This window comes from Pagrus pagrus (assembly GCF_965226575.1).
Source record: "Pagrus pagrus genome assembly, chromosome: 7".
NCBI lineage: Eukaryota > Metazoa > Chordata > Actinopteri > Spariformes > Sparidae > Pagrus > Pagrus pagrus.
In genome coordinates, this window is record NC_140191.1 from 25253358 (window position 1) to 25277265 (window position 23908).

The window sequence follows — 23908 nt, forward strand, 5'->3', positions numbered from 1 at the left end:
AGTTCACTAATATGGGATAGGGAAAACATAAAAGAAATAGATGGCATAATAATTTGTGATGTGATCAAAATCAACTGAAAAAACAGAAAACAAAACAACCAAAAGGAAAACAAAAAAACTTTTAACTTACAAGAACCAAAATAACAGGAGGCAGGTCTGTATGGGAGAGCAGGATGAAGTCTGACATCATCTTGGGATTTACCAGGAACACTTGAATGATGGTGAATATAAAGAATCCAAAACTTGGAGTGTATAAAACAATGGTGTAATGTAGTTAAAAGATGCAAAAGTAAACTGACTAAAAGTTGGCCTAAGTACAAGGTAATGTCATGTGAAAATGGTTTCGGAGCAGTCTGCATAATTTTAATTCTGGCACTTCTTATAAGTGTTGTATTCCTACTGTGTCTCATTTGGTAGTGTCTCACAGGTGTATTCTTACTGGGTATATGTTTAAGTTAGGCAACATTTAACATTAAAACATTAACACAAAATCTCTATACAAACATTCAGAGATTTGAAGGCATCTATGTATTTTAGAGTCTGTTTGAAACATTAGAACTAAATTGACATACAGTATTGCATTAAGTAGTACTGTCAAAAAGATAAAAAATAGACAAATATTCTTGAATTTTTAAGGAAACAAGGAATACTGGAAAAATATTTCTGTCTGACATACTTACAGTATATATTAGTTTCAGAAAAGCACAAGTATACATTTTTTTTTAACAAATGAAACTACAGTCACTTAAAAAAGCAGTAATTCTATGTTTTGCTTTAAAAAATATAAAGTGACTTTAAAAAGAAAATGAATATCTTATATATCTAGCAATGCTTGGTTATGTCTCTATATATGAGGCACAGGTTTAGACATCTGTTCTATTTGAAAAAATGTATTGCCAAGGCAATTCTTGATGTGATCATATTCAGGGCAGAATAAATAAATTATATTTTCTTTGTTACTGTAACTCTTTTTTTCCTGTGTGAAATGCAACTATAAAGTGCATTAGTATTGTTGGTTCTAAGTCAAAGGTTGTTAGGAACAGAACTAGCTAATCAGAATCTGCGGCTGTAGCCAGTTGAAGAGGATGTGAAGGAGGACGATGAGAAGTTCATGCTGAAGCCAGATCCAGCATCAATGCTGCCTCTCCTGGAGCCTGTTCGGGATCCGGTCCTTGAGCCAGTCCGAGAGCCATAGGCAGATCCGGGGTTACTGGCATTGTAAGGACTGTAGAGGCCTTTGCTGGACTGTGAGGAGGCCTCCAGAAGCCTTAGGCTAGAGCCTTCTTCGACCATGCTTTTGTCCATGGCATCTTTGAAGGAGATTTTCAGTTTGGTTTTGGGGTCAGTCAGATATTTAGAATACGCATTGACATCTCTCAGTTTCTGGGCAGTGCGGGCATCAATTGTGCCCTTCCTGATGGATTCGTCCAGAGACACTCTGCCTTCAACATCAGGCTCAATAAGTCCTCCAGTCAGGTATTGGATCTCAAGGAAACGCTGCCCAGCCTCATAATACAACCAGCCCTTCTTTAGAGCCTGAGAAGCAGACATCTTAACTTTAGTTCTGGGGTCTTCAAATCCATTGAATGCTTTTTGAGCCAGGTTGAGGCGATCAACCATGACTTTATCTACAAGGCCTTTTTCTGTAGCATCAGTGACTGTGAATCTCTCCCCGGTTGTGGGGTCAATTATTCCTCCTGTGCAGGCTTGGGCCTCCAACAATCTTTGGCCTGAGATGTTGTCTACCAGGTTTCTGTGTATGGCCTCTGTGATCGACACCTTCTCCAGTGTGTCTACGTCTAAGATTCCAGCAATGGGGCCCGTCTCCTCTGCTGGATCATTCCATATGACTGCAGGTGCTTTAATGGAGGGTATGGGGCTCATGGGAGAGGAGTAGGTGGAACCAGTGGTGGAACCGAAGGAGGATGAGCGAGAGCGGAAGCCTCCCATGTTTCCAGAAAGCATGTCAGCAAATTCTGTGATGGCCAGGTTTCCAGATCGGTATGTATCAAGAGCATTCTGGTCAATGAGGCCACGTGCAAGAGCATCGTCAACATCATACTGTCTCCCTGACCTCCTGTCAATGATAATGGACTTGACAGTACCATCAGAGGAGGTCATTGTGATCTCTTCCCATTCACACTCCTGCTCAGCAAGCTCTAGGTAGGTTTGGTGGTCAATGAGTCCCTTCCTGTATGCCTCATACACAGTCATCTCTTTGCCTGTCTCTGGGTCTACGATGACAACTCTGCGTTTACGAACAGAGGATTTGGAGGAGGTCTTCCTTTCTCGCTTCTTTTCTTTCAGTAGCAGGAGCACCAGGCCAGTGTCGGGATCAGTGATGCACCTTTCCATGAGCCCGAGGTAGGTAAGGTTTTCCTCAGTGTTGGGATCAAAGAAGCCTTTGGTGTCATCAGATGGATCTGTCAGGATCTCATTCATTTCCTCATCAAAGAAGCCACGTTTGTAGGCCACCTCAACTGGCACACGGTGACTTTCCTCTGGGTCAATGATTCCACCAGTGGCAATCTGGGCTTCTAGGAGACGGATACCGTGATCTTTCAGGATTAGACCCTTTTTCATGGCCTGAAACAGGGAGATAGTTTTGCCTGAATAAGGATCTCTGTATCCTGTCACTGCACGCTCAGCAGAGAGGAGCTTGTCTTTGAATTCGGGTCCTACAATTCCCATTCTCACTGCTTCACTGACAGTCAGTTTGAGGTTTTTGATTGGATCAATGACATAGCCTGTGGCTGCCTGGGCCTCAAGGAGTTCAAATGCAGTGCCTGGCCTAATCATGTTCTTTTTCATGGCCTGGTAAATTGATAGACGCTCCTTTGAAGTCTCCAAAAATACACCAGCAATGCAGCTTGTGCCCTCGAGGTACCTTGACAGTTTACTGCTGACCTCCTCCACTGAAATAAGACCCTCATTCAGTTCAGTGACTGTCTGCTGGTCAATAATTTTTGAGCGGATCAGCTCCTCCATTGTGATCTGTTTCCTCAGACCCTTGAACATCAGCCTCTTGTCTCCCAGGGAGAGTAGGCGTAACCCACCATCTAACTTGCATCTCTTGAGCAGCTCTGCATATGACAGGTTCTCTTCAGTGACAGGGTCAACAAATCCTTTAACATTGTCAGTCAGCTTTTCATTGGTTTCCTTATTGATATAACCTCTTTGCATGGCAACGTCTGCTGGCAAGTGGAACTGGAATTCAGGATCAATAATGCCTCCAGTGGCAGTTTGTGCCTCCAACATTTTCAGAGCATAATCCTCTGGGACAAGGTCCTTCTTCATGGCCTGGAAAAGAGAGATAATTTTCCCACTGTATGGATCTTTGTATCCTGTGACTGCTCTCTCAGCTGAAAGAAGTTTATCATGGATCTCAGGGCCAACAACACCCTTACGGACAGCTTCGTCAACTGTGAGTGTTTCATTTTTAACTGGATCGACAATGAATCCTGTTGCAGCCTGTGCTTCTAGGAGACTGAGGGCTACTTCTGGTTTAATGAAACCTCTCTTCATTCCTTGGTATATGCTCATCTTGGAGCTTGAGTCAGTTGCGACCCCAGCCACACAGCCTGTGCCATAGAGATACTGTTTCACACTGGTCATCTCCATTATGTCACGGATGTCTCTCTTGCCCTGTTTAAGGAGGTTGTATGTCTCCAGGTCAATGATCCGGGCATTGTAGAGCTCCTCAATAGTTATCCTTCTCCTTATAGTCTGATATGACAGTGGACTTTCATTTCTGATGATCTCTCTCTGCTCCATGATCTCAATGATAATGATGATCATACGCTCTTTAGTGAGTTTACCAGAACGATATTCATCCATGAGCCTCTGCCTCTCCGAATCTGGAAGCAAATTTGAGTTCATGATATCCCAGAGGTTCATTGATTTATCAGCAAGGCCCTCAATTGGAATGTCAATTTGGGTGCTGGTCAGATCACTCTGTGTTTGTTCCTCTGTGTAGAGGTATGTCTTTTCCACAACAGTAGGAGACTGAGGTTTGGAGAGTGGGAGGATGTACAGGCCTGTCTCTGGATCTTTCTGGCACTTGTCTTTAAGCTGCCTGTAGGTGACATTCTCATCTGTTTCTGGATCTGAGAAAACCTTGTTCTCATCAGATGGTTCGGACAGGTTCTTGGCTGTTTTTTGGTTGAAAATGTTCTTCTGATATGCAACATCAGTTGGGACACGGTGGCTGTTTACAGGGTCGATGATTCCTCCACTAACCATCTGTGCTTCTAACATTGGCATTGCATGCTCTTTCAAGATGAGATCTTTTTGCATTGCTTCAAAGAGGGAGACTTTGTTGCCTGTAAATGGATCTTTATAGCCAGTGACAGCTTTTTCTGCAGAGAGGAGTTTTTCATGTAGCTCTGGACCAACAAGGCCTGACTTCACTGCCTCATCTACTGACAGACACTGTTTTTTCACTGGATCCACCATGAACCCAGTGGCAGCCTGGGCCTCAAGAAGTGAAAGACCTGTGTTGTGTCTGAGGAGCTTTTTCTTCATTGCCTCATAAATGCTTATTGTTTCTTTTGTCGGGCCCAGGTAAATGCCAGCGATGCTTTCAGAGCCCTGGAGGTACTTATTGACATCAGGATTCTTGCTAACCTGTTTGGGTGTTGTTTTTTCTTGTTTAAGGAGGTCAAAGGTTGGCTTGTCAATAATTTTGGAATCATACAGAGAGTCTGCTGGGACAGGGGCTCTGAGTCCCTTGAAGCTGGACTTTTCTTGTTTCTGGACCTCTTTCTCATTTACAACTGTGATCATAATCTTGATAATCTTTTCAATTGTAATCTTTCCTGACCTAAACTGTCTGAGCAAGTCAAGCCTTTGTTCCTCAGTGAGATATTCAGAGTGGAGAATTTCCCAGATGGTCATCTTCCTGCCCTTGAATGGTCCATAGTCAAGCTCCACAGTTGCCTGTGTCATAGCCTCTTTTGTCTGGGCTTCGGTGTATGCTAGCTCCTCCTTTGCATTGATGGCTTCCTCAGAAAGAGGCAGAAGCTGGAGGCCAGTTTTCTTGTCAGTGACACATCTCTTGAAGAGCTCTGGGTATGTGACGTTTTCTTTTGTGTTGGGGTCAAAGAAGCATTTAGTTTCATCAGTGGGGCTGCTGAGGTTTTGTTTCATTTCATCATCGAAATAATTTCTCTTGCAGGCCACATCGTGAGGAATGTGATGGCTGTTTACTGGATCAATAATGCCACCAGTGGCCATTTGGGCATCAAGCAGTCGGATTCCTTGTTCTTTGGGTATGAGATCTTTTTTCATTGCCTGGAACAGAGATACAGTCTTCCCAGTGTAAGGATCTTTGTAGCCGGTCACAGCTCGCTCTGCAGACAGGAGTTTTTCATGCAGCTCAGGACCAACAACACCTGCTTTTACAGCTTCATCAACAGTGTACTTCTTATTATCAACAGGGTCAACCACGTAACCGGTTCCTGCTTGGGCTTCCAGCATTTTCAAGGCAGGCCCTGGCCTCATCATGTCTTTCTTCATAGCTTGATAAAAGGACATTGTCTCCTTGGATGGTTCAATAAATACACCTGCGATGCAGTTTGTACCCTTCAGTGCTTTGTGGACAGGCTCCATTTCAGACACCTCTTTGACTGTCTTCTTGCCCTTGTGCAATTTGTTGTACAGGTCTTTATCAATGATTTTGGATTCCAGGAGCTCAGTGGCGGGGACAGGTGCTCTCAGACCATCAAAGGTAATTTCATTCTTCTTCTCTTTCTCCTCTGCCACAGTGATCACAATCTTGATGATTTTTTCAATTGTGATTTTGCCTGTTTTGTATTGACGGAGAAGGTCCTTCTTCTGGTCTTCTGTGAAGTACTCAGAATTGATTATTTCCCAAATGGTGACAGTCTTTCCCTTGAATCTTCCAAATGGCACAGATACAGTTGTTTTGCTGAACACATCCTTGGTCTCCTCCTCTGTGTAGATACTTGAGCACTGAGCGGCTTTGTCTGTGATTGGCAGGAGAAGCATGCCTGTGTCTGGGTCAGTGGTGCATCTCTCCATCAGCTCAGAATATGTCAAAGGTTCCTGAGTGCTGGGGTCAAAGTACCCCTTTGTGTCATCTGAAGGGTTTTCCATAATCTTGTTCATTTCTTGATCATATTGTCCCTGTTTATAGGCTATTTCATTGGGTACACGGTGACTGTTGATGGGGTCAATGATGCCACCAGTTGCACGTTGAGCTTCAAGGACTCTGATGGCATGATCATGTTCTAGCAGACCCTTCTTCATCGCTTCAAAGACAGAGATCTTCCCACCAGTGTATGGATCTTTGTAGCCAACGACTGCCCTCTCAGCTGAAAGCATTTTGTTGTGCAGTTCAGGGCCAATGACGCCTTGCTTGACAGCTTCATTCACAGAAAGTTTCTGATTCTTAATTGGGTCTAAAATGGAACCAGTAGCTGCCTGGGCTTCAAGAAGGATTATGCCTGTGCCTGGAGTGATCTTCTTCTCTTGTGATGCTTGATAGATTGACATTTTTTGATTAGATGGTGTCAACACACCAGCAATGCCATTCTTTCCTTTAAGAATCCTTTTTAGATTTTCCTTCTGGCCAAGCTCTTGCACAGTGGTTTTGCCATTTTTCAGCTTGTCAAACTCCTTCTTGGGTAAAAGACCGAGGTCATGAAGTCTGCTTGCAGGTACCTTCTCACGGATGCCGTCGAAAGCCAAGGGATCTGGTTTCTTCTCTGCACTGTCTACCACATCACCGACATTTTGGCCATTGTAAACGTTCTTTGTTGTCTCAACCATTGTTACATGGATGACCTCTTTGTCTGTGGGTTGGTCTTTCTGTGCATCCTCAAGCTGCTGCAGCTTCTCGCGCAGTTTCTGGTTCTCTTCTGCAAGAATCCTTTCCTGCTCTAGTCTCTTCCTCTCCAGTTCCTTCATTTCATTTTGCTTGTTATGCATCTCTTTCTCAGCCTCTTTTTGTTTGTTGAGGGCAGCATCCATGGTAGCCTGGAGTTTCTTCTTCTCATCCTCCATCTGCTGTCTCTGGCGTTCCTGTTCGTCTTTGAGAGCTTTGGCCTTTTTGACTTCTTCTTCAAACTGACTCTCCAGCCTCTTTTTCTCTTCTTCAATGAGCTTCTCCTTCTTCAACAGCATCTCCTTTTCTGACAGGAATGTCTGCTGGAGAACTGTCTTCTCATGTTCGATTTGTTTCTGCTGTGCATCAGCCATCTGATAGAGGACAAAATAGAAAATATAAGTCACAACATGTATATAGGTAAGGCACATGTATTCTTTGCATATTTTGTTTATGAAACAATATTATGTTTTATATTGACAATTTTTACTTTGTATATTTAATCTGTAATTGATATAATTTTACAATGCACTCTGCTTATACATACTGTATAGAGATAACAATCCTCTAGTGAAACTGGCTAACTCTCTCTCTCTCTCTCTCTCTCTCTCTCTCTCTCTCTATATATATATATATATATATATATATATATATATTGTTTTAGTGTAATTTTTTAGTATTTACGCCAAGATTATAAAGTCCAGAACAACTATGAGAATCTGCAATTTCCATAATACTATTTTGCTAGCTCAGACTCCTTTAGGATAGCACAGTTTCTGTGTTATTTCATGTGTTGCAACTTTGTTGCATAAGAAGTTTGTGCTCACTATTGGATGCCAGTAATTGTATTGCTACACCTAATATATTTCCTATTATAAATGTCAAGCATGGAATATACACACAACATACAATACTTTGTTGCAGAGGGATAATACCCTCAGAACTGTATGATAAACAGTTTGCATGGACTCACTCAACTTCACTTCTGTGTATTCTAATGGTAAGAATAATGTTTTTACCAACAATGCTGCACAATCAGTGCATGGTATATACTATAACAAACCTAGGGGTGGGGGTTGTGGATGAAGTCAACATATAAATATAGCACAAAAAGTAAGGAAATGTGTGTTTGGTAGATTATTTCTTTGTTGTAACAATGCTTTTTGGCAATAAATCTTATACTGTCAGAAAGCCTGTTTATTTCCATTTTAAATGGTGCCACATTTGTAAGGAACATGTGCCCCTGAAAAATTTGCCAAATCTTCTCCGCCAAACAGCTTATTCTGCTATTGACTCTTGTTTGGTGTTGTTTGGTGGATTGGATGATTGAAGTCTGAAGAAATAAGACATACTGGCAATTTAACAATTTATTAATTTAACAAACAGGAGCCTCAGTAGCGTGTGGAAGAACCATACACCAGCCTGGTCACACACTGCTGTGGGATGGCATCGCATTTTTCAACCAGCATTTATCGCAAGTCAGCCAACATGGTTGTGTTGGTCACTCTGGCATAAACAGCACGCCCAAGCTGATCCCACGAGTGTTAAATGGGGTCGAGGTCAGGTATGCTGGCAGGCCATTCTATCCTCTCCACTCCCAAATTCTGGAGGTAGTCTCTGAGAAACCCCGCTCTGTGTGTGACCAGGCTGGTGACCAGCATGAGGAGGAGGTGCCAGGCTGTTGTGGCTGTGTATGGTTCTTTCACACATTACTGAGGCTCCTGTTTGTTAAATTAATAAATTGTTAAATTGACAATATGTCTTGTTTCTTCAGACTTCAATCATCCAATCCACCAAACAAGAGTCAATAGCAGAATAAGCTGATTTGGCAAATTTTTCATGGGCGAAACCCACATACTCAGCTTTGCTGCTCATCCCACAAATGCATGTTCCTTACAAATGTGGCACCATTTAAAAGGGAAATAAACAGGCTTTCCAACGGTATAAAATGTATTGCCAAGAAGCATTGTTACAACAAAGAGATAATCTACCAAACACAAATTTTCTTACTTTTTGTGCTATGTTTATTTGTCAGCAAGGCAGTGTGAATGCCTTTTGTGTAAACTGACTCAGAAGGAGAGCGGACAGCTCCATAGGTATGATGATATCTCATTTAATCAAAAAAACTTAAACTTAATTGCTGATGTTTTATCATATTTTATGAAATATAATCAGACTTCAAATGATGCAGTCGATTTTCGAGCTGAGGTAGGACTGAGTTTCAAAGCTGAAAGAAATATGAAGCATGTTTTCAAAATGAAGAAACATTCCAGGATGCGGGGGGACATTCAAGAAATGATCTGCATGAGCACAGTGCACTGTAAAAAAATCAAAATGAAAATCATATTTGAAATTAAAGATATGGTTTCATGATTAGTGATCAAAGAAAGGGATAGAGGAAATTTAAGAAAGAAGTGTGTTAGTTTTCAGATATAGTTAACAATGACATAAGCTGCTATGTTATGCCATTTTTGACACAATACCTCTTTAGACTTATTGTGAAGGTCTTCAGCCTCTCTTTTCAGACTAGACTTCTCCTTTTCTAGGTCTGCAATAGCTTTGCGTAAATCGTCAGCCTCTTTGCTGGAACTTAGTCTCGCGACTTCCAGTTTTTCCACTACAGTCATTTTTTCTTTGGTGGCTATTTCAGTCTCATGAAGGCGGGATGCAATCGTATCAGCTTGTTTCTTGAATTTTTTAGCCTCCTCCTGGGCTTTGGCCTGGGCTTCGCTGAGCTGAGAAACCTGAAGTTTGAGCTTTTCGGATTCAGCTATGATCTCCAGCTGCCTTCTCCTTTCTGCTTCAAGTGACTTCTGGTACTCCTCTGTTTCCTCGTCCAGACGCTGTTGCATTAGTTGTTTGTCCTCCAGCAGCCTTTGTGCCTGCTCCTGAGCCAAGTCCTTCTGCTTTTGGAGCATCTCTGCCTCAGCTCTAAGTCTAGATGCCTCTTGTATGGCCTGCATTTTCTCTTTGAGCATTTTCTCTGCAAGAGCTCGTTGTTGACTGAGGTCATCTTCTGCAATCAGTCTTAAGCGTGCAGCCTCCTGGGCCTCTACACTCAGTCTAGCAGCATCCTCTGCCAGTTTTTTCATATTGTCAGCCTCCTTGGCAAGGAATTTTTGTGTGTTATCTTTGTCTTTCTTGATGAGGCGTTGATTTTCCTCCTCAATCCTGAGTTTCAATTTGAGTAGTTCCTCCATCTGCACCCTGACTTTGAACAGCTCCTCCTCCACCTGGGCCCTTTGTTTGACAGCATCATCAACCTCATCCTTCAAGCGCTGCAGCTCTTCATCGAGGACGGATTTCTGCTTATCAGTGTCATCCAGCTTAAGTTTAACCTTTGTGAGCTCTTGCTCCACTTGGAACTTCTGTTTTAATGTTTGCTCTGCCAGTTTTTTGTGCTTCGCCATTTCAGCATCAGCTTGTTGCTTCTGCTTGAGTGCTGCATTTTCTGCTTGTGCTCGCTTAGCAGCTTCGAATTCAGCCTCCTTCCTCAACCTCTCAGCATCCTCCTGAGCTTTGGCTTGGTTTGCAGCTTCTTGTTCAGCTGCTGCCTTTTGTCGTTCTGCTTCCTCTGCTTGTTGACGAAGGAGAGCTGCCTCCCTTTCGGCCTTCTCCTTGGCAGCCTCTGCCTGTTTGGCAAGCTTCTTGGCTTTCTCGTACTCTTCTTTAAGCTTCTTCTGCGTGATGGTATCTTCCTTCTGTTGGGCGAGGACACTTTGGACTTGTTGCTCAGCTGCATTGCATTTCTGGGCTGCTTGTTGGGCCATTAAGATCTGTTTCTCTGCTTCTTTGTCAGCATCGTCTTTCTGCTTTCTGGCTTCCTCTGCTTTCTTCTTCAGACGATCGAGCTCATCTTGGGCTGCCTTGCGTTGTCTGGCTGCCTCCTCCTCTGCAGCAGCAATCTTCTTAACCTTTTCCTCTGCTTCCCTCCTCCTGTTCTCCTCCTCAAGGGCAAGCTTCCTTAGTTTTTCTGCCTCCTCCTCTGCTCGGAGTTTGCTTTGCTGAGTTTCCTCTGCAATGTTTTTCAGTTTGTTCAGCTCTAGCTCCAGATCGAGTTTTCCAGATGAAGCCTTTTCAAAGTTGAGTTTAAGAATTCGGATCTCTTCTTCGACGACCCGCCTCTGTTTGAGCGTGTCATCCACAATTGCCTTTTGTCTTTCCATTTCAGCCTCAGATGATTTTTTGAGTAGTATTATCTTTTCTTCAATATCTTGCTTGTGCTGGTTGGCCTGGTCCTCAAGAGCTTTCCTCTGGTAAGCCTCATCCTCAGCTTGCCGTCGGAGTCTGTCGTTTTCTGCCTCCTTCTCTTTCAGGGCGATTTCAGCCTCTGTTTTTAAACGAGTTGCATCGCCGATTGCAGCCAGTTTCTCTTTGAGAATCCTTTCAGCCTCTGCTCTCTGGCGAGCTGCCTCTTCCTCGGCAACTTGACGCTGATGCTTGGCCTCCTCTGCAATGGCTCTAAGCTTGCTTGCTTCCTCAGCCAGGTCCCTCATCTTGGCGGCTTCAGCCTCAAGAAGCTGTTTGCTCTTCTCTGAGTTGGACATGGTCTCCTTTTCTGCCTTGGACTTAAGCTCACTGAGTACATCCATTTCACTCCTCACTTTGGCCAGTTCATCCTCCAGCTGTTTCCTTTGTTGTTCAGCAGCAACGACTTCATTCTTCAGGCGGTAAAGTTCATCTTCAAGTAGGGATCTCTGCTGTTCTGCATTGTCAAAGTCTGCCCTAAGTCGAATCAGCTCCTGTTCGGCAGTGAGTTTCTGCTGGGCTGTGCTCTCAGCTACCTTCCTCTGCCTCTCGAGTTCTTTCTCAGCCATTTCTTTCTGCTTCAGGGCTGAATCTTCAGCTTTGGATCTCTTTTTAGCCTCACGCTCAGCCTCCTCCTTTTGTTTCTCAGCTTCTTCTTGAGCGAGGCTCTTTTTGTGGGCTTCTTCCTCAGCCTGGAGTCTTAGACGGAGTGCCTCATTTGCTTTTTGCCTCCATTTCTCAAGCTCTTTTTCTGCTTCTCCTCTGGCCCTTTCTGCATCCTCCTGTTGTTTCTTGAGAGCTGCTGCTTCATGTTGCAGCTGAAGGACAGCACCATGCTCTTGTTTGAGTGATTCTTCCAACTTTGAGGTCTTCTCCACGAAGGACATGTGTTTGCTCTGGAGCTCAGCCGCAGCACTTTTTTGGGCTGCCACGTGAGCAACCTGGATTTGTCTCTCCTTTTCAACCTCTGCTTGCTTCACTTGCCTTTCTGCCTCCTCGGCCTGCCTCTTGAGGTTATCAAGGTCTTCCAGAGCTTTCTGCTTTTGCTTAGCAGCTTCCTTCTCTGCCTCGGCTTTGCGTTTGAGTTCCTCTTCTGCCATGCGCTTTTTCTGGGTCTCTTCGTTGACTTGTTTGCGGAGCTTCTCAGCTTCTTCCTGGGCGGCCTTTCGGAGTTTCTCAGCCTCAGCTGCTCGGTCACGAAGTTGCTTGAGCTCAGATTCTGCAGTGGATTTTTGTTTTACGGTTGTCTCAAGTTGGAGTCTGATGATGCGGATTTCCTCCTCGATCTTGACTCTGCTTTGAAGAGCGTCATCCACCAGTTTACTTTTGTCCATGATTTGCTGCTCCGAGAGGTTTTTGAGCTCATGCAGTTCCAGCTGGATGTTGTGCTTTTGCTTTTCTGCATCTACAGCAGCAACTTCTCTCCTGCTTACTTCTTCCTGCATTCTGAGCTTCAGCTCTTGAGCCTCTTTCTCAGCTTTGGCAATGGCCTTTGCGTGAACTTCAGCTAACTGCTTCTGTTTGTCTAACTCGGCCTGCATCTTGGCCATTTTTTTCTGCTCTTCCGCTTTGAGTTTCTCTGCAGCTTTCTGCATTAGTGGAAGCAAATGGTAAAGAAAGGATTATAATCAAGCATGACATGTTACAGGGTAACACTTTACATTAACCAGCTCATTACAGTGTGGAGTTAAATTGTAATTACTGTCGTAATCACAGCCTAATCCAACTGGAATAAGAGCAACGTAATGTAATGTATTAGCCAGGGATTGTTAATGTTAAAGTTAGCTTAAAGATCAAGTCAAACAACAATCACTAGATGCAAATTAGATGCACATTCATTGAGGTGATGTTAAATTCACGATGCAATCAACATAATTCACGACAAGACAATTCAGGAAAAAACATGGATGATGGGAATGTATGAATTAATGTATGGAAACAAAATATCACTTCACAACACAGCAAGAAAATCATATGGCATGCGACTGTAGCTGTAACTGAAAAACTGCAATATAAATAAATATTTAATTCATTAATTATAAAAGTCTAATTCGCGGCAGGAATATTCTTATTTTCGTGTAAGTAATAGTGTCTCCCACACATCTTTGTTTTATAATCACTATTCAAATATTGATATGTTTAATTAAATAAGTTCAATAGTTAGTTGTTTCAGGTAGTTTTCTGTTGAACTGTTACAAATGTTTTCAGTCTATTTTAATTTTAATGTGGATAGTGTGGGAACATTTGTAGACACAATTCTTTTCTTTTTTTTCTAAATACAAAATACTTCTTGTTAGAGTATTATTCACACCATTCACTTTTGGTTTTTATCTCATCCCATGCGTTGGGGGTTCTTTGAATCACTATTTGCCACAAAATGGAATGGAAAAGAAAGGTAAAGTCAATTTTAGAGGTTCAGATGTGTAAGTTGGAAAACAAGTTCATGACTCCAGGAAATGTAAGAAGCACTAAAAAAAAGTAGTTGGTAAAAAAAAAAAAAAAGTGCAAGTAAGGATAACAGTGCCTCTTAAGACAGTGGGGATAGTTACTGTAATACTACAGGCTGCAGTGAAAGCAAGAAAAAAAAAAAAAAGCCGTGGAAAAGCCAAAATGCAGTTTGACAGAGACACAGATGTTAGGACGACAGAGGGGATAGAGATTACACAGCACAGTAGGTACTTGAAACACTGTGAATAATTTACCTCTTTATGCTCAAACAAGTTACAGCATTCATCATGGCAAAGCACTGGCAAGCAGTTAAGAGAGGCAAAGGAACAAACAAAACATTAGGGTTAGAAAGTAACGTAAAACTTGAAACTTGTGTTAATTTGAAAAAAGGAGAGCTGAAGACCGAGGCTGAACCATTAAGTCTTAACCTCAGGGGTGAGGGGGTTGGGTGAGGGGAGGAGTGGCCAGAGGGAAAAGAAAGGAAAGGAAAATCGTAGTGAAAGAAAGAACCCCTCAGTCTAAACCTACAGTGGCACAATACACACAATGGATGGAGATGGAGTAGCTAATACCAACACAGTGTCCTGTATTAATCCAGTCTGGTTATGAACCAACGCTGACAAATAATCTATTTAAAGACTGTATTCACTTGAATGCAAACACACTCGCACCCCATGCATCAAACGTTTGCAATTATTATTTTGTTTTTTCCACAGTTGTACTAACACTTTGTCACTACGTAGAGGGTATACAGCAATATGCTGCAACAAATCTGCGTTTGTCTAGCTAATACTGTAGATCAGCTACAGCATGCCAATGTTTCATGCGTGACAAGTGCAAAGGAACAATTTGTCACCCGTACATTAATGTAATGTGTGTGTGCAGGTGTGTGTGTCTGCATGTGTGTGTGCGGCACACAGTGAAAAGTGGGTGCATGCATTCGGCGGGTCGTGTCGTTTGTTGGTTGGTTGATTATTTGGTTGGTTAGATTAATGTTAGAATTTAGTTTGTTTGGGATCCTCAGCCAGTTGTCACGCACCTCCTCGTCCTCCAAGCGGCGCTGTGAGTCAGTGATGAACTTGATGTACTGACTCGTCAGAGTCATCAGCTCACTGTACTTGGTCCTCAGTGTTACATACTAATACAGGGGGAAACAAACAGCACTTAGAAATGCATCATTTTCAGCGTCATGCATGTGTTTCACTGTGAAACGGTTAAGTTGTCCTTCAACAAAATATTCTCTTTTTTCCCAAAACTGTAGAGCCAGACCTCCTGAATGATGTTGTCAGAAGCAGAATCCAGTTTGGTTTTCTTCAAAGGAGAAGTAAGAGGCTCCACCTGAGCTTTGTAGGCCACCAGCTGGAGTTCATAGTCCTATTTGAAAAAAACAGAAATCAGTTACTCAACAAATACTTTCTTTACATGCTTAAAATATTAACAATAATCAATGAAGACTCGTGTTATTTAATGCTTACCTTAATGGTATCAATGTATGCTTTGGCATATTTTTGACACTCATCAACTTTGTCTTTGTTGCCCTCAACCTCCTCCAGCAGTTTCTGAGAAAGAGAAAAAAAGGTTGAGCACACTCGTTTTATGTTAAGTACATAAAAAGAATGGTGGTCATGTAAAATGGCACACAGCATACCTTCTCCTGAGCCAGCTGTTCTTTCAGAGTCTTGCTGTCAGTGATGGGCACGGCCTGGATCTTCTCCTGCCTCTCCTTGGCGTCGTTGATCCAGCGGATCAGCCAGTCGTAGCTCTCGCGATAGTAGCCCAGCTGGCGGCCGAGCTGCTCTAGCTCTCTCTGGCGAAGGTCTACCTGTGAGAACACGGCCTTCCAGCGGTCCTGGAGGCTGGACAGGAGCTGGCGGTAGTGGTCCAGCTCGGCGTCACGCTCGCTGTGCACGCGGGACATCTTGTCGCTCACTGCATTGGCCTTCTTCAGCTCTTCTTCCAGAGAATCAAACACCGGCTGTTCACCCTCGGCCTCGGCCCGCATTTTCTGCAGATTTCATAGAGAAATAAAGGCTATTCAGCAGAGAGCACACACGGTAAAAATCAGTAAAAACTAGGCTGAACTATTTAATGGGAGATTTGTTTCTTTGTGTATGCATGTGTTTTCCTCTAACAGATGTCTTATTTCTCAACCCACACACCTACTAAATTCTTCATCTATTGTGAACCCCAGCGTAAAATGTAGTAAAATAATCAGCAGTAAAAGTAAAAGAATCATCTGCTGTGTACCTTGAGCTTTGCTCTGTAAGTCTCTACTTCCTTTACATCACTGGGGACGGTGTGAACCTCGCGCAGGCAGTCCTCGTACTGCTTGAGAACTCCCTCAGCGCCCTGTGTGTTACGGATGACCATTTCCACAGTCTTCAGCCTGGAGCAAGAAAAGAGGAGTTCATAAATAAGCGAGGCAAAGGTTCAGCACAATACAGTCCATTTCCTCTTTACTCTCAAGAGTAAGTGGCACGGGACTCACTTCTCGAGATAAACAGAGGAGAGCATGTGGGCGTGATCCATCTTCTGCACGGTGAGGTCGAGCTCTGAGCGCAGGACAGGAGCGGAGGCAGTCTGCTGGGGGGAGGCCAAGACCTCTTTTGTCTTTACTGACACCTTGTTAAGGTCCTTCTTGAGGCCTTCAAGCTGCACCTGGACTTTCTACACAACAGAAGAAGACAACAACATGCAATTAATTTAAAACTTGACTAAGGACACTGAATCATTGTTTCCTCTGTGCAAGGATTGGCCAGAGGAACAGAACAAATTCTGAGGTCACGAGGGACCCAAGCAGCTGTAGTAGGAAGTCAAACAGCAGGCCTGAGAAACCCTGCAACTCCCTCAGAACTGCATACAAACTCGCAATTCTCTGCTGCATTTTCACACTTCAAAGCAACACTGATTGCAGCCCTCACTCCACACTCCCTTTAGGAGAGGGAGCATGAAGTTTTATTCCTCTTTCTCGTTACACCAATTTACCAGATTTTTGAAGTTTTGCCTATATTGCCTTGGCGTATCTGAGAACGAGGCGAGGTCATGATATGTTCAAAATGGCATCAGGGTAATTAAATGCAAATGCTCCAGACACATAGACAAAGAACACATTACATAATGGCTGTAAGGCCAGCATTTTGTATCTCTAAATCAAAGGTGGAGTCAGCGATTCTGGAGAAAGGTATTTCATTGTGAAATTTACTTCCCAGGTCATCAAGTACTGACACTTGCTCGGACCGAGCCACCAGCCCAAATGGCCGATATTTGACGACCTGCGAATGAAACTCAACAACGCTATCTTTCCTCAGAATTGTCAATGCATAGGATTTTTATTACTCATATTTTCTTCATCCTAACCAGTACGCTAACAGCAAAACACGAAGAGCTGAACTAGCCCCTGTGATAATCCTTCAGGCAGTTCGACTGATTCAACACAGAGGCCGGTAGTTGCCGTCTCCTAATGGTCTGTCAATGTATAATTAATATGGTAATTTGATGTAACTGTGATGATGATCTATTGACGTCACATGCTATTTCAACATGTTATAGACTTCATTTGAGTACATTACCTTCTGCTCTGTTGTCTTCTGAACACACTCTTTCAGAGGTTCCTTCTCCACAGGTCTGCGTATGCGGGCCACAGTCCCGGCCTCGCAGTCCTCGATACGCAGACGCAGGTCCTTGATCTCGGAGAGGTAGCTCTTACACAGAGTCTCATCCTGTTGACCTGTGGAGCAGCATTTGTATTAGTTTAGTACAGCAGGATCAAATAAACAATTTAAGAAGCCAAACAACCAGGTTGGGGGAAAATTGATTTTTGATCCATTGAGAATGTAGAAATACTGAATAGATTCCATGTTTATGTCTCATGTCCACATCTTTCTAAACATTTTTCACATTCTCAGATCACCCTTTTCCCACCGTCTACAACATATTTGCAGTGCATTTAAGCACGATCACATGCAGCTCTTCAAGTGTTGTGGCTGAACACACACAGTTCTACATCTATTAAAGTCACAGCATCCGGTTTATACAGTCGCAAGTACTGTCTACCTAGTAGTAGTGATCACTCTTTTAGGTGCAAAAAGCGCAACATTCTGTAGATGAACCTACAAAATTTGGATTCTACTTTGTACAGAGCTGCAAAAAAAAAAAAGCAACTTATGGTAGGAACCAAACCAACATGCAGTCAGAACTCTAAACTAACAGTGCTGGTTATTTTTGAACATCTCATCCAAGGCTTATAAGCGTGTCCACACACTAGCTTGGTGAGCTGCAGCTTTGCCTGGCTCGACATGACTCACCTTTGAGCCTAACAACCATTAGTCCTGAAAGGTGAATGACAATTACATTCTGTAAAGTATCTATACACTTATATCCCAGTCATATATAACCATAGATAATCAAAAGCTAATTTGTCGTTTAGAGAAACAAATGGTACCTTTCTCCATGGAGCGAATGAGGCTTTCGAAATGCTGGGTGGACTTGGTGTAGTCCTCCTCGATCTGCATGCGGTCATCGGGGCCAAAGAGCTGCGAGTCCTGGCTGTCCCGCATGTAGTCCTGGTAGTGGAGCTCCAGGTTCCTCATCACCAGCCGATATTCCTCTGGTTTCATGGTCTTTAACTGCGCAGGATGGAAAAGAGAGGGAAGAGGGATTAGGAGGCAGGACTTCAGTGGAATTCAACTTTATAATCTAAAATTGATGCTGTCTGATGTTGTAATTTGATTTTAATGATGGATTTTAGGAGTCATGTTGATTTCATGGACTACAATGTACAGAATGATTAGAGAACAGAGAAATCCTCAATGGTTTCCCTGATAGCTTTATCAGGGCTGATGCAGTCATTCCACCGCCTGCACTAATTTAATTTGATCCCAAATTGCATTCCCCTGCACAGTCTGCTCTTAAAATAACAGAATTTATGGGAATCGTTTATTCCTCTCAAACTTACTATTCAATTATTTAGCTTCTATTAGCTATTTACTGCTAATAGAAGCTAAATAAGTTAATTATTATCTGTTAGCTTGATCTTATTTTCTACAGTCAGCTGAGGTAAAGATTGTATGTAGTTTAACAAAAATAAGTTTTGCTTGTGATCAAAAGTTTACACCAGTCCCGATACAACGTCTCTTAAAGGCTCACGCTCACCATGGTGATGTTCCAGGAGCGTATCTGTGTGTAGTCTCTCATCAGGTACTGCCAAGACAGCAAGCTCTTCATGTCTACATGGAGCCTCTGCCACATAGAGACCATCTGCTGATGACCTGAATCCAGACTGGAGTAGCACAGGAACACAGACAGTGCAAGAATTAGGAAACAGACACTAATAAAGAGATTCTACTTTGCCAATTACAGAGTACTAAACCCATTATATACCAGTCGAGAGAAACAGTGCGGAACAAAAAATAATGATGCATGTGAGGACGTGAGAGCAGCAGGGGCAATAAAAAAATGGTTAAATAAATTAAAGCAAGGCCTCTCTGGGCTTTCTAAGTAATCAATAAAATCCCAAATCAATTCTAAAAGCAGCAGGTATCCAGTGTTAAGAAGCCAGATATGGTGTGAGTTTTGGATGAGTTGCAGGCAGGAGAGGGATGTTGTACTGAGGCCAGAGAGCAAGGAATTACAAGAAACTTTGTTCTGTTTTACTGTGCTCTCACCTGGCCACGCCGTCCATTGCCTCCTTGTTGACTGGAGGCACCATGAAGCAGACAGAGGGCACCACTGCCTCGTGTCCAGAGCGGTTCAGGACCTTCCACTTGAAGGGCTGAGAGTTGTTGAGGAGCGCACACTCATCGCCTTTGTGAACAGTGATCTGAAACACAATCCATGATTGATAAATATACACATTAGAGAGGGCGTGCTGAGGTTCTGCAACAACCACTCTGGGAATTATAACACATCACTATGGACTGTAAGCAGGCAGCTCTCACCTCCTGCTGCTTGAAGTCGCAGACAGCCTGGATGGGCAGTTTGCCTTTGACGGAGACGGTTGGGTTTCGTGGTTTCAGCTGGATGATGGACTTGGCTCTCTTGTTCAAGCCGGTTGCAAGGGTCTTGAATTCATTCAGCTGTTCTCTCTCCTCCTGGTAGACACGATTAATAAAAACAAACAAAATTAGAATAAAGCCATCCCTGGCTTTCTAATATAACACATTTGCGTTTGCTTTTGAATCAAAGTCATCACATATTTTCTTATTCCGTCAACATTTTCTTTGGAAGTTAATGTGGTACGATCCTGTGCATGTCCATCTAGATATATCTGTGTAAGGAGATCTCACCACAGCGTCCTGCAGCAGGTCCTCCAGCCGTGTGGCGGTGGTGGAGCGATCACAGCTGTATTTCTTTTTCATGTTCTCCTGCATTTTCTTCATCTTGTCCTGAGCCTCTTTAACATCGGCAAAGAACTGCAAAGAGAGGGCATCATGACTCTTTGCTCTATGAATAGAGCTGGATGTTTATAGTAGGGTTATTGAGATTAGTAGGTACCTGGTAGTAGGCTGTGTTTTCTTTGAGATGAGCCTCGATACAGCAGCACAGCTGCAGGATCCAGCTCCACTGAGTCTGCAGGGCAGCTGTGAAGGACTGCAGGAGAGAGAGAAGAGTGTAGGTTTCACTCAATAGCTCCTATATTGCATGTGGATTTTTATTGTTCAGCTGGGTTAAGTTGAATAATTACCTCAACTGTCTTCTTGCCAGGATGTCCATCCCTGACTAGTTTATCTCCCGTGGCCTGGATGTCATTGACCTTCTTCTCCCTCAGCTCCAGCTCTCGCATCAGACCCTAAACAATCCAAATTAAACAGTTAATGACAATCCTGGAGGTAAAATCATGACTTTTTATGTAAACACAAGGATGTGTTGAGGTCTTGTTCTATTTCTCAAACGCACCGAGTAGTTGTCTTTCTTGGCCGTCATGTTGGAGTTCCTGTCACTCCAGTCGAAGTTGACCTCCTCCTCCTCTTTGTCATTTAACCACATCAGTTCCTTGGTGGCAGCGCTGACGAAGCCGTGGAGGGAATCCAAGTTCCTCAGGCGGGACTTGGAAGAGTTCTGAAAGAATAAAAATAATCACTTAAATACCTTAAATCTAGATCGTTTACATTCCTTACAGAGAATGTAAAATTATACAAATATTAGCCACAGAAAAGTGTTTGAAATATGAAAATATTTACCAGTAGTTTGCCGTACTGAAGGTCCAGTTTACCCAGGTATTCTCTGTACGCGCCCTTGCTGACAGGAGATAGCTGGGTCTGGAGAATACAACAAAATAAAACAGAGGTTACTTTTGAATTCAACAGCACAACGTCAGACAGTATGTAACATTTTCTAGTGGTTCTGATTAAAGTCCTACCTCATCAGCCCGGGCCCGTTCGATCTTGGAACGGAAGTCCTCCACAGTCTGGTGCAGGCCTCTGTGGCTGCCCAGCTGGGACTCCACAGAGGGAAGATCAGAGCCCCACTGGGCTTCATCAATGCGATGCTGGTTTTCCTCCACCCAGGCCAAGAGGTCTTGGATGTAGCGAAGGGTCACATCGTCCAGCTCAGGCCGCACCTTCATGGTCTGCTGGGAGCTCTGCTGCATGGGAGCCTTGATGGTGGTCACAGTAGTCTTCAGACGGAGGTTGTAATCGCTGCGCAAGTTCACCAGGCGCTCATGGAGGCGGTAAACCCTGAGGAGATGAGAAATACAGTCCTTTATACTTCATACTCCTGCTTTTTTTTATTCAGTTCTGTGCCTTTGAACAGTTTTTGTTTCAGGGTGTATTGTGTCACAGTGTGAGCACCCACCTGCGGTACATCTGTTCAGCCTGAGGGTGGCGCCCATCCTTGAGTACCTGCACGTCATTGAAGAGCAGGCGGATCATGTTGTCTGCCTTGTCCAGCTCCCTCTCCACTTCTGCTGTGTGCTGAGCTGGCTTCCCTGCGCTCAGCAGACGAATGTCCTGAAGGGATGAGAGCAATATTAATTTTCTTCTTTTCAAATGTCACACAAATTATAAAGAAAAATAAAGGCTTAAGACAGTGATTGACTTTACATATTGAGCAGATAGATAACATTTGGAGAGATTAGTGTAAGAGGCTGTATTTTAGATTGAATGAAATTTAATGACTGTTATGTCTGTTGATGCCAGCAGCAAGACTGCTGCCACTGAACAGCTGGATTCTTTTTAAAGGTTAATTTAGCATTGAAAAAGTGGTTCTGAAAAACTTAAAATCCAAACCTTGTGATCCTCGCTCACAATGAAATTAAAAGAAGCCACATGGCCTAACAAGCGATGTATGATCACCTGCTTGATTCTTTGGATTCTTTGTTCTTTGTGACCACAGATCAGAGCATTTCTAAAGTTAGGCCTCACCGTCTGCAGCAGGGTCTCCAGGTGACTGAGTTGGTCATCACACACCCCCGACTCCATCTGGACTTTACTGACAATCCTCTGGAGCCTCTCGAGTCTGGATAATTCATAAAATTAAGATCAATAAAACAGACACAAGTGATAATCCTTGTCTCACAGAATCAACTCTCTCCTTGACATTACTGGGACTAAAAACCTGTGTTAGACAACCAAATAGCAGTAACACAGCTCACTACTTACTGCCACCTGCGTCGCAGCAAATACTCCAATTTATGAGGGTCACTCACAAATGCCATCCCTCAGCACTTTCATAAAGATTACAGTCCCAGCTAGTCAGTTCCTCTCACAGTCTCATTTTGCTGCCATGTAGCAGCGCAGAGCGAGACACAAATGTCGCCGTTTTCTGACAAAGGCATCCAGTCTGCTTATTCAGTCATTCCACTTCTAAGAAACAAACAAGGCTAACAGTCTGCAGACTGACCGGGCAATCTCATGACATGAAGACATCCCATTTTCCAGACATGACGCAGCACTACTCTAAATACATAAACCCCATTGGTCCAAACTTAATTATATCTATTTATGTGGTCAGATAGGGGCACAAATGTATGGCATTTCGATACATGCTAACACACAAAATGACAAGAAATACAGTGTTTCACCAGAATGTTTAGGCTGTATCGGTCTAGATTCTGCCAAAACAGGACAATTATACATCTATGATAGTAAAATACCAAGTTGTTTTATAAAGAACCAACTGTGGTCGGAGTTACAAATGTAACTGACATTTTTTATTATACCTTCATGAGTATAGCTTTAGTGTAGTTGGAGAGTTAGGAGGCCATCTAACTCAACAACTTTGAGGCTAAAGCTAGGCTACTTGCTTGTTTTGTGTGTGTGTATTTTTTTAATATATATATATATATATATATATATATATATATATATATATATAATAAAAATAAAAAATTATATTATTATATAAACATGTTTATGTGTATGTATGTATATATACAGTACATATATATATATATATATATATATATATATATATATATATATATATTTATATTATATTAAAAATGATTTTAAAAAAGTATATGATATTATTATTATTATATAAAAATTGTTTGTATATAATTATTTTTTTGCATATCTGCCAGTGTCCTAACCTCTCAAACTCTATCCTGAGCAGACGTTCTCTTTCCAGAATGGCAACATGAAGTCGACCCCATTCTTTCTCCACATCAATGGGATGGTAGCCTGGAGGGACCTTCACCTGACCAGCGTGCACGGCACTCTGTGGGCAGGAGGGAGCAGAATACATAAATACTTCACTCAATAGAACAGAGTACAATAAAATACACAGGAATAAAAAATAGCGTTAGCTTGCCTCAAAGGACTGGTAGATGTGTTTGGACCGGTTCTTGTCCGTCTCCTTCACTGGCAGCTCGGTCTCTTTGAACTTCAAGAACTGGCGCCAAAGAAGCTAACGAAAAAAAACAGATGCATACAAGTTAACTTTTATTTTTGTCCAAGACATCTGTAAAAAAACAGCATCAGCCTTCACAGAACTACGATGACAACCTTAGTGAAGCCACACTAAGGGAAATGTTTTGCACTTGGATAATTTAAATGAATTTAAAACCCTAATTTCCTGAATAGGATAAGTACATTAAGGTAACACATCACACTACAGTCCTAATAGTGCATATACAGTAGGGTGCTCAACTGTGTTATTCCCTCATTCCTGTAACAACTTGCAAACTGAGTTGAACTAACAATGAGTTAAATAGCTTCACTTCCTATATTACTGATGAAAATGTTCCTCGCTCTCTAACCGGACTGTTTCAAAGAAGCAAGTCCGAACCTCTGCTTTTGACTTGCCTTCAAAGTGAATAAAGAAGAATAGTAAAGTCACGCTATGCTTTTGTTCTGCAGTGCTGACAGGGAGTGGCACAGTGGAGATTCTCCTGAGGATTAAGTTTAGCATGATTTGCCTTTT

The 23908-nt window shown here is 42.7% G+C and overlaps 1 protein-coding gene across 18 annotated transcripts in view; it reads right to left on the minus strand.

The window, feature by feature from the left end:
- The window catches only part of plecb (plectin b), a 138923-nt gene that overhangs the window by 1169 nt on the left and 113846 nt on the right, over window positions 1-23908 (minus strand). For 13 of the 18 annotated variants that reach the window (XM_084356420.1, XM_084356419.1, XM_084356408.1 and 10 more), the window contains 24 exons: window positions 23297-23392; window positions 23076-23203; window positions 21907-22000; window positions 21338-21492; window positions 20901-21219; window positions 20722-20799; window positions 20438-20599; window positions 20226-20330; window positions 20036-20131; window positions 19828-19953; window positions 19480-19632; window positions 19207-19361; window positions 18695-18821; window positions 17985-18168; window positions 17848-17871; window positions 17113-17270; window positions 16032-16210; window positions 15791-15929; window positions 15192-15548; window positions 15019-15102; window positions 14813-14917; window positions 14583-14681; window positions 9331-12684; window positions 131-7221 (listed from right to left, as the gene is read on the minus strand). In XM_084356420.1, coding sequence (XP_084212546.1) covers window positions 1054-7221; window positions 9331-12684; window positions 14583-14681; window positions 14813-14917; window positions 15019-15102; window positions 15192-15548; window positions 15791-15929; window positions 16032-16210; window positions 17113-17270; window positions 17848-17871; window positions 17985-18168; window positions 18695-18821; window positions 19207-19361; window positions 19480-19632; window positions 19828-19953; window positions 20036-20131; window positions 20226-20330; window positions 20438-20599; window positions 20722-20799; window positions 20901-21219; window positions 21338-21492; window positions 21907-22000; window positions 23076-23203; window positions 23297-23392 — 12645 coding nt within the window. In that variant the 3' untranslated portion in view covers window positions 131-1053. The remainder of the gene's footprint in view (window positions 1-130; window positions 7222-9330; window positions 12685-14582; window positions 14682-14812; window positions 14918-15018; window positions 15103-15191; window positions 15549-15790; window positions 15930-16031; window positions 16211-17112; window positions 17271-17847; window positions 17872-17984; window positions 18169-18694; window positions 18822-19206; window positions 19362-19479; window positions 19633-19827; window positions 19954-20035; window positions 20132-20225; window positions 20331-20437; window positions 20600-20721; window positions 20800-20900; window positions 21220-21337; window positions 21493-21906; window positions 22001-23075; window positions 23204-23296; window positions 23393-23908) is intronic. The other 5 variants (XM_084356413.1, XM_084356417.1, XM_084356416.1 and 2 more) reach the window with 2 other exon arrangements.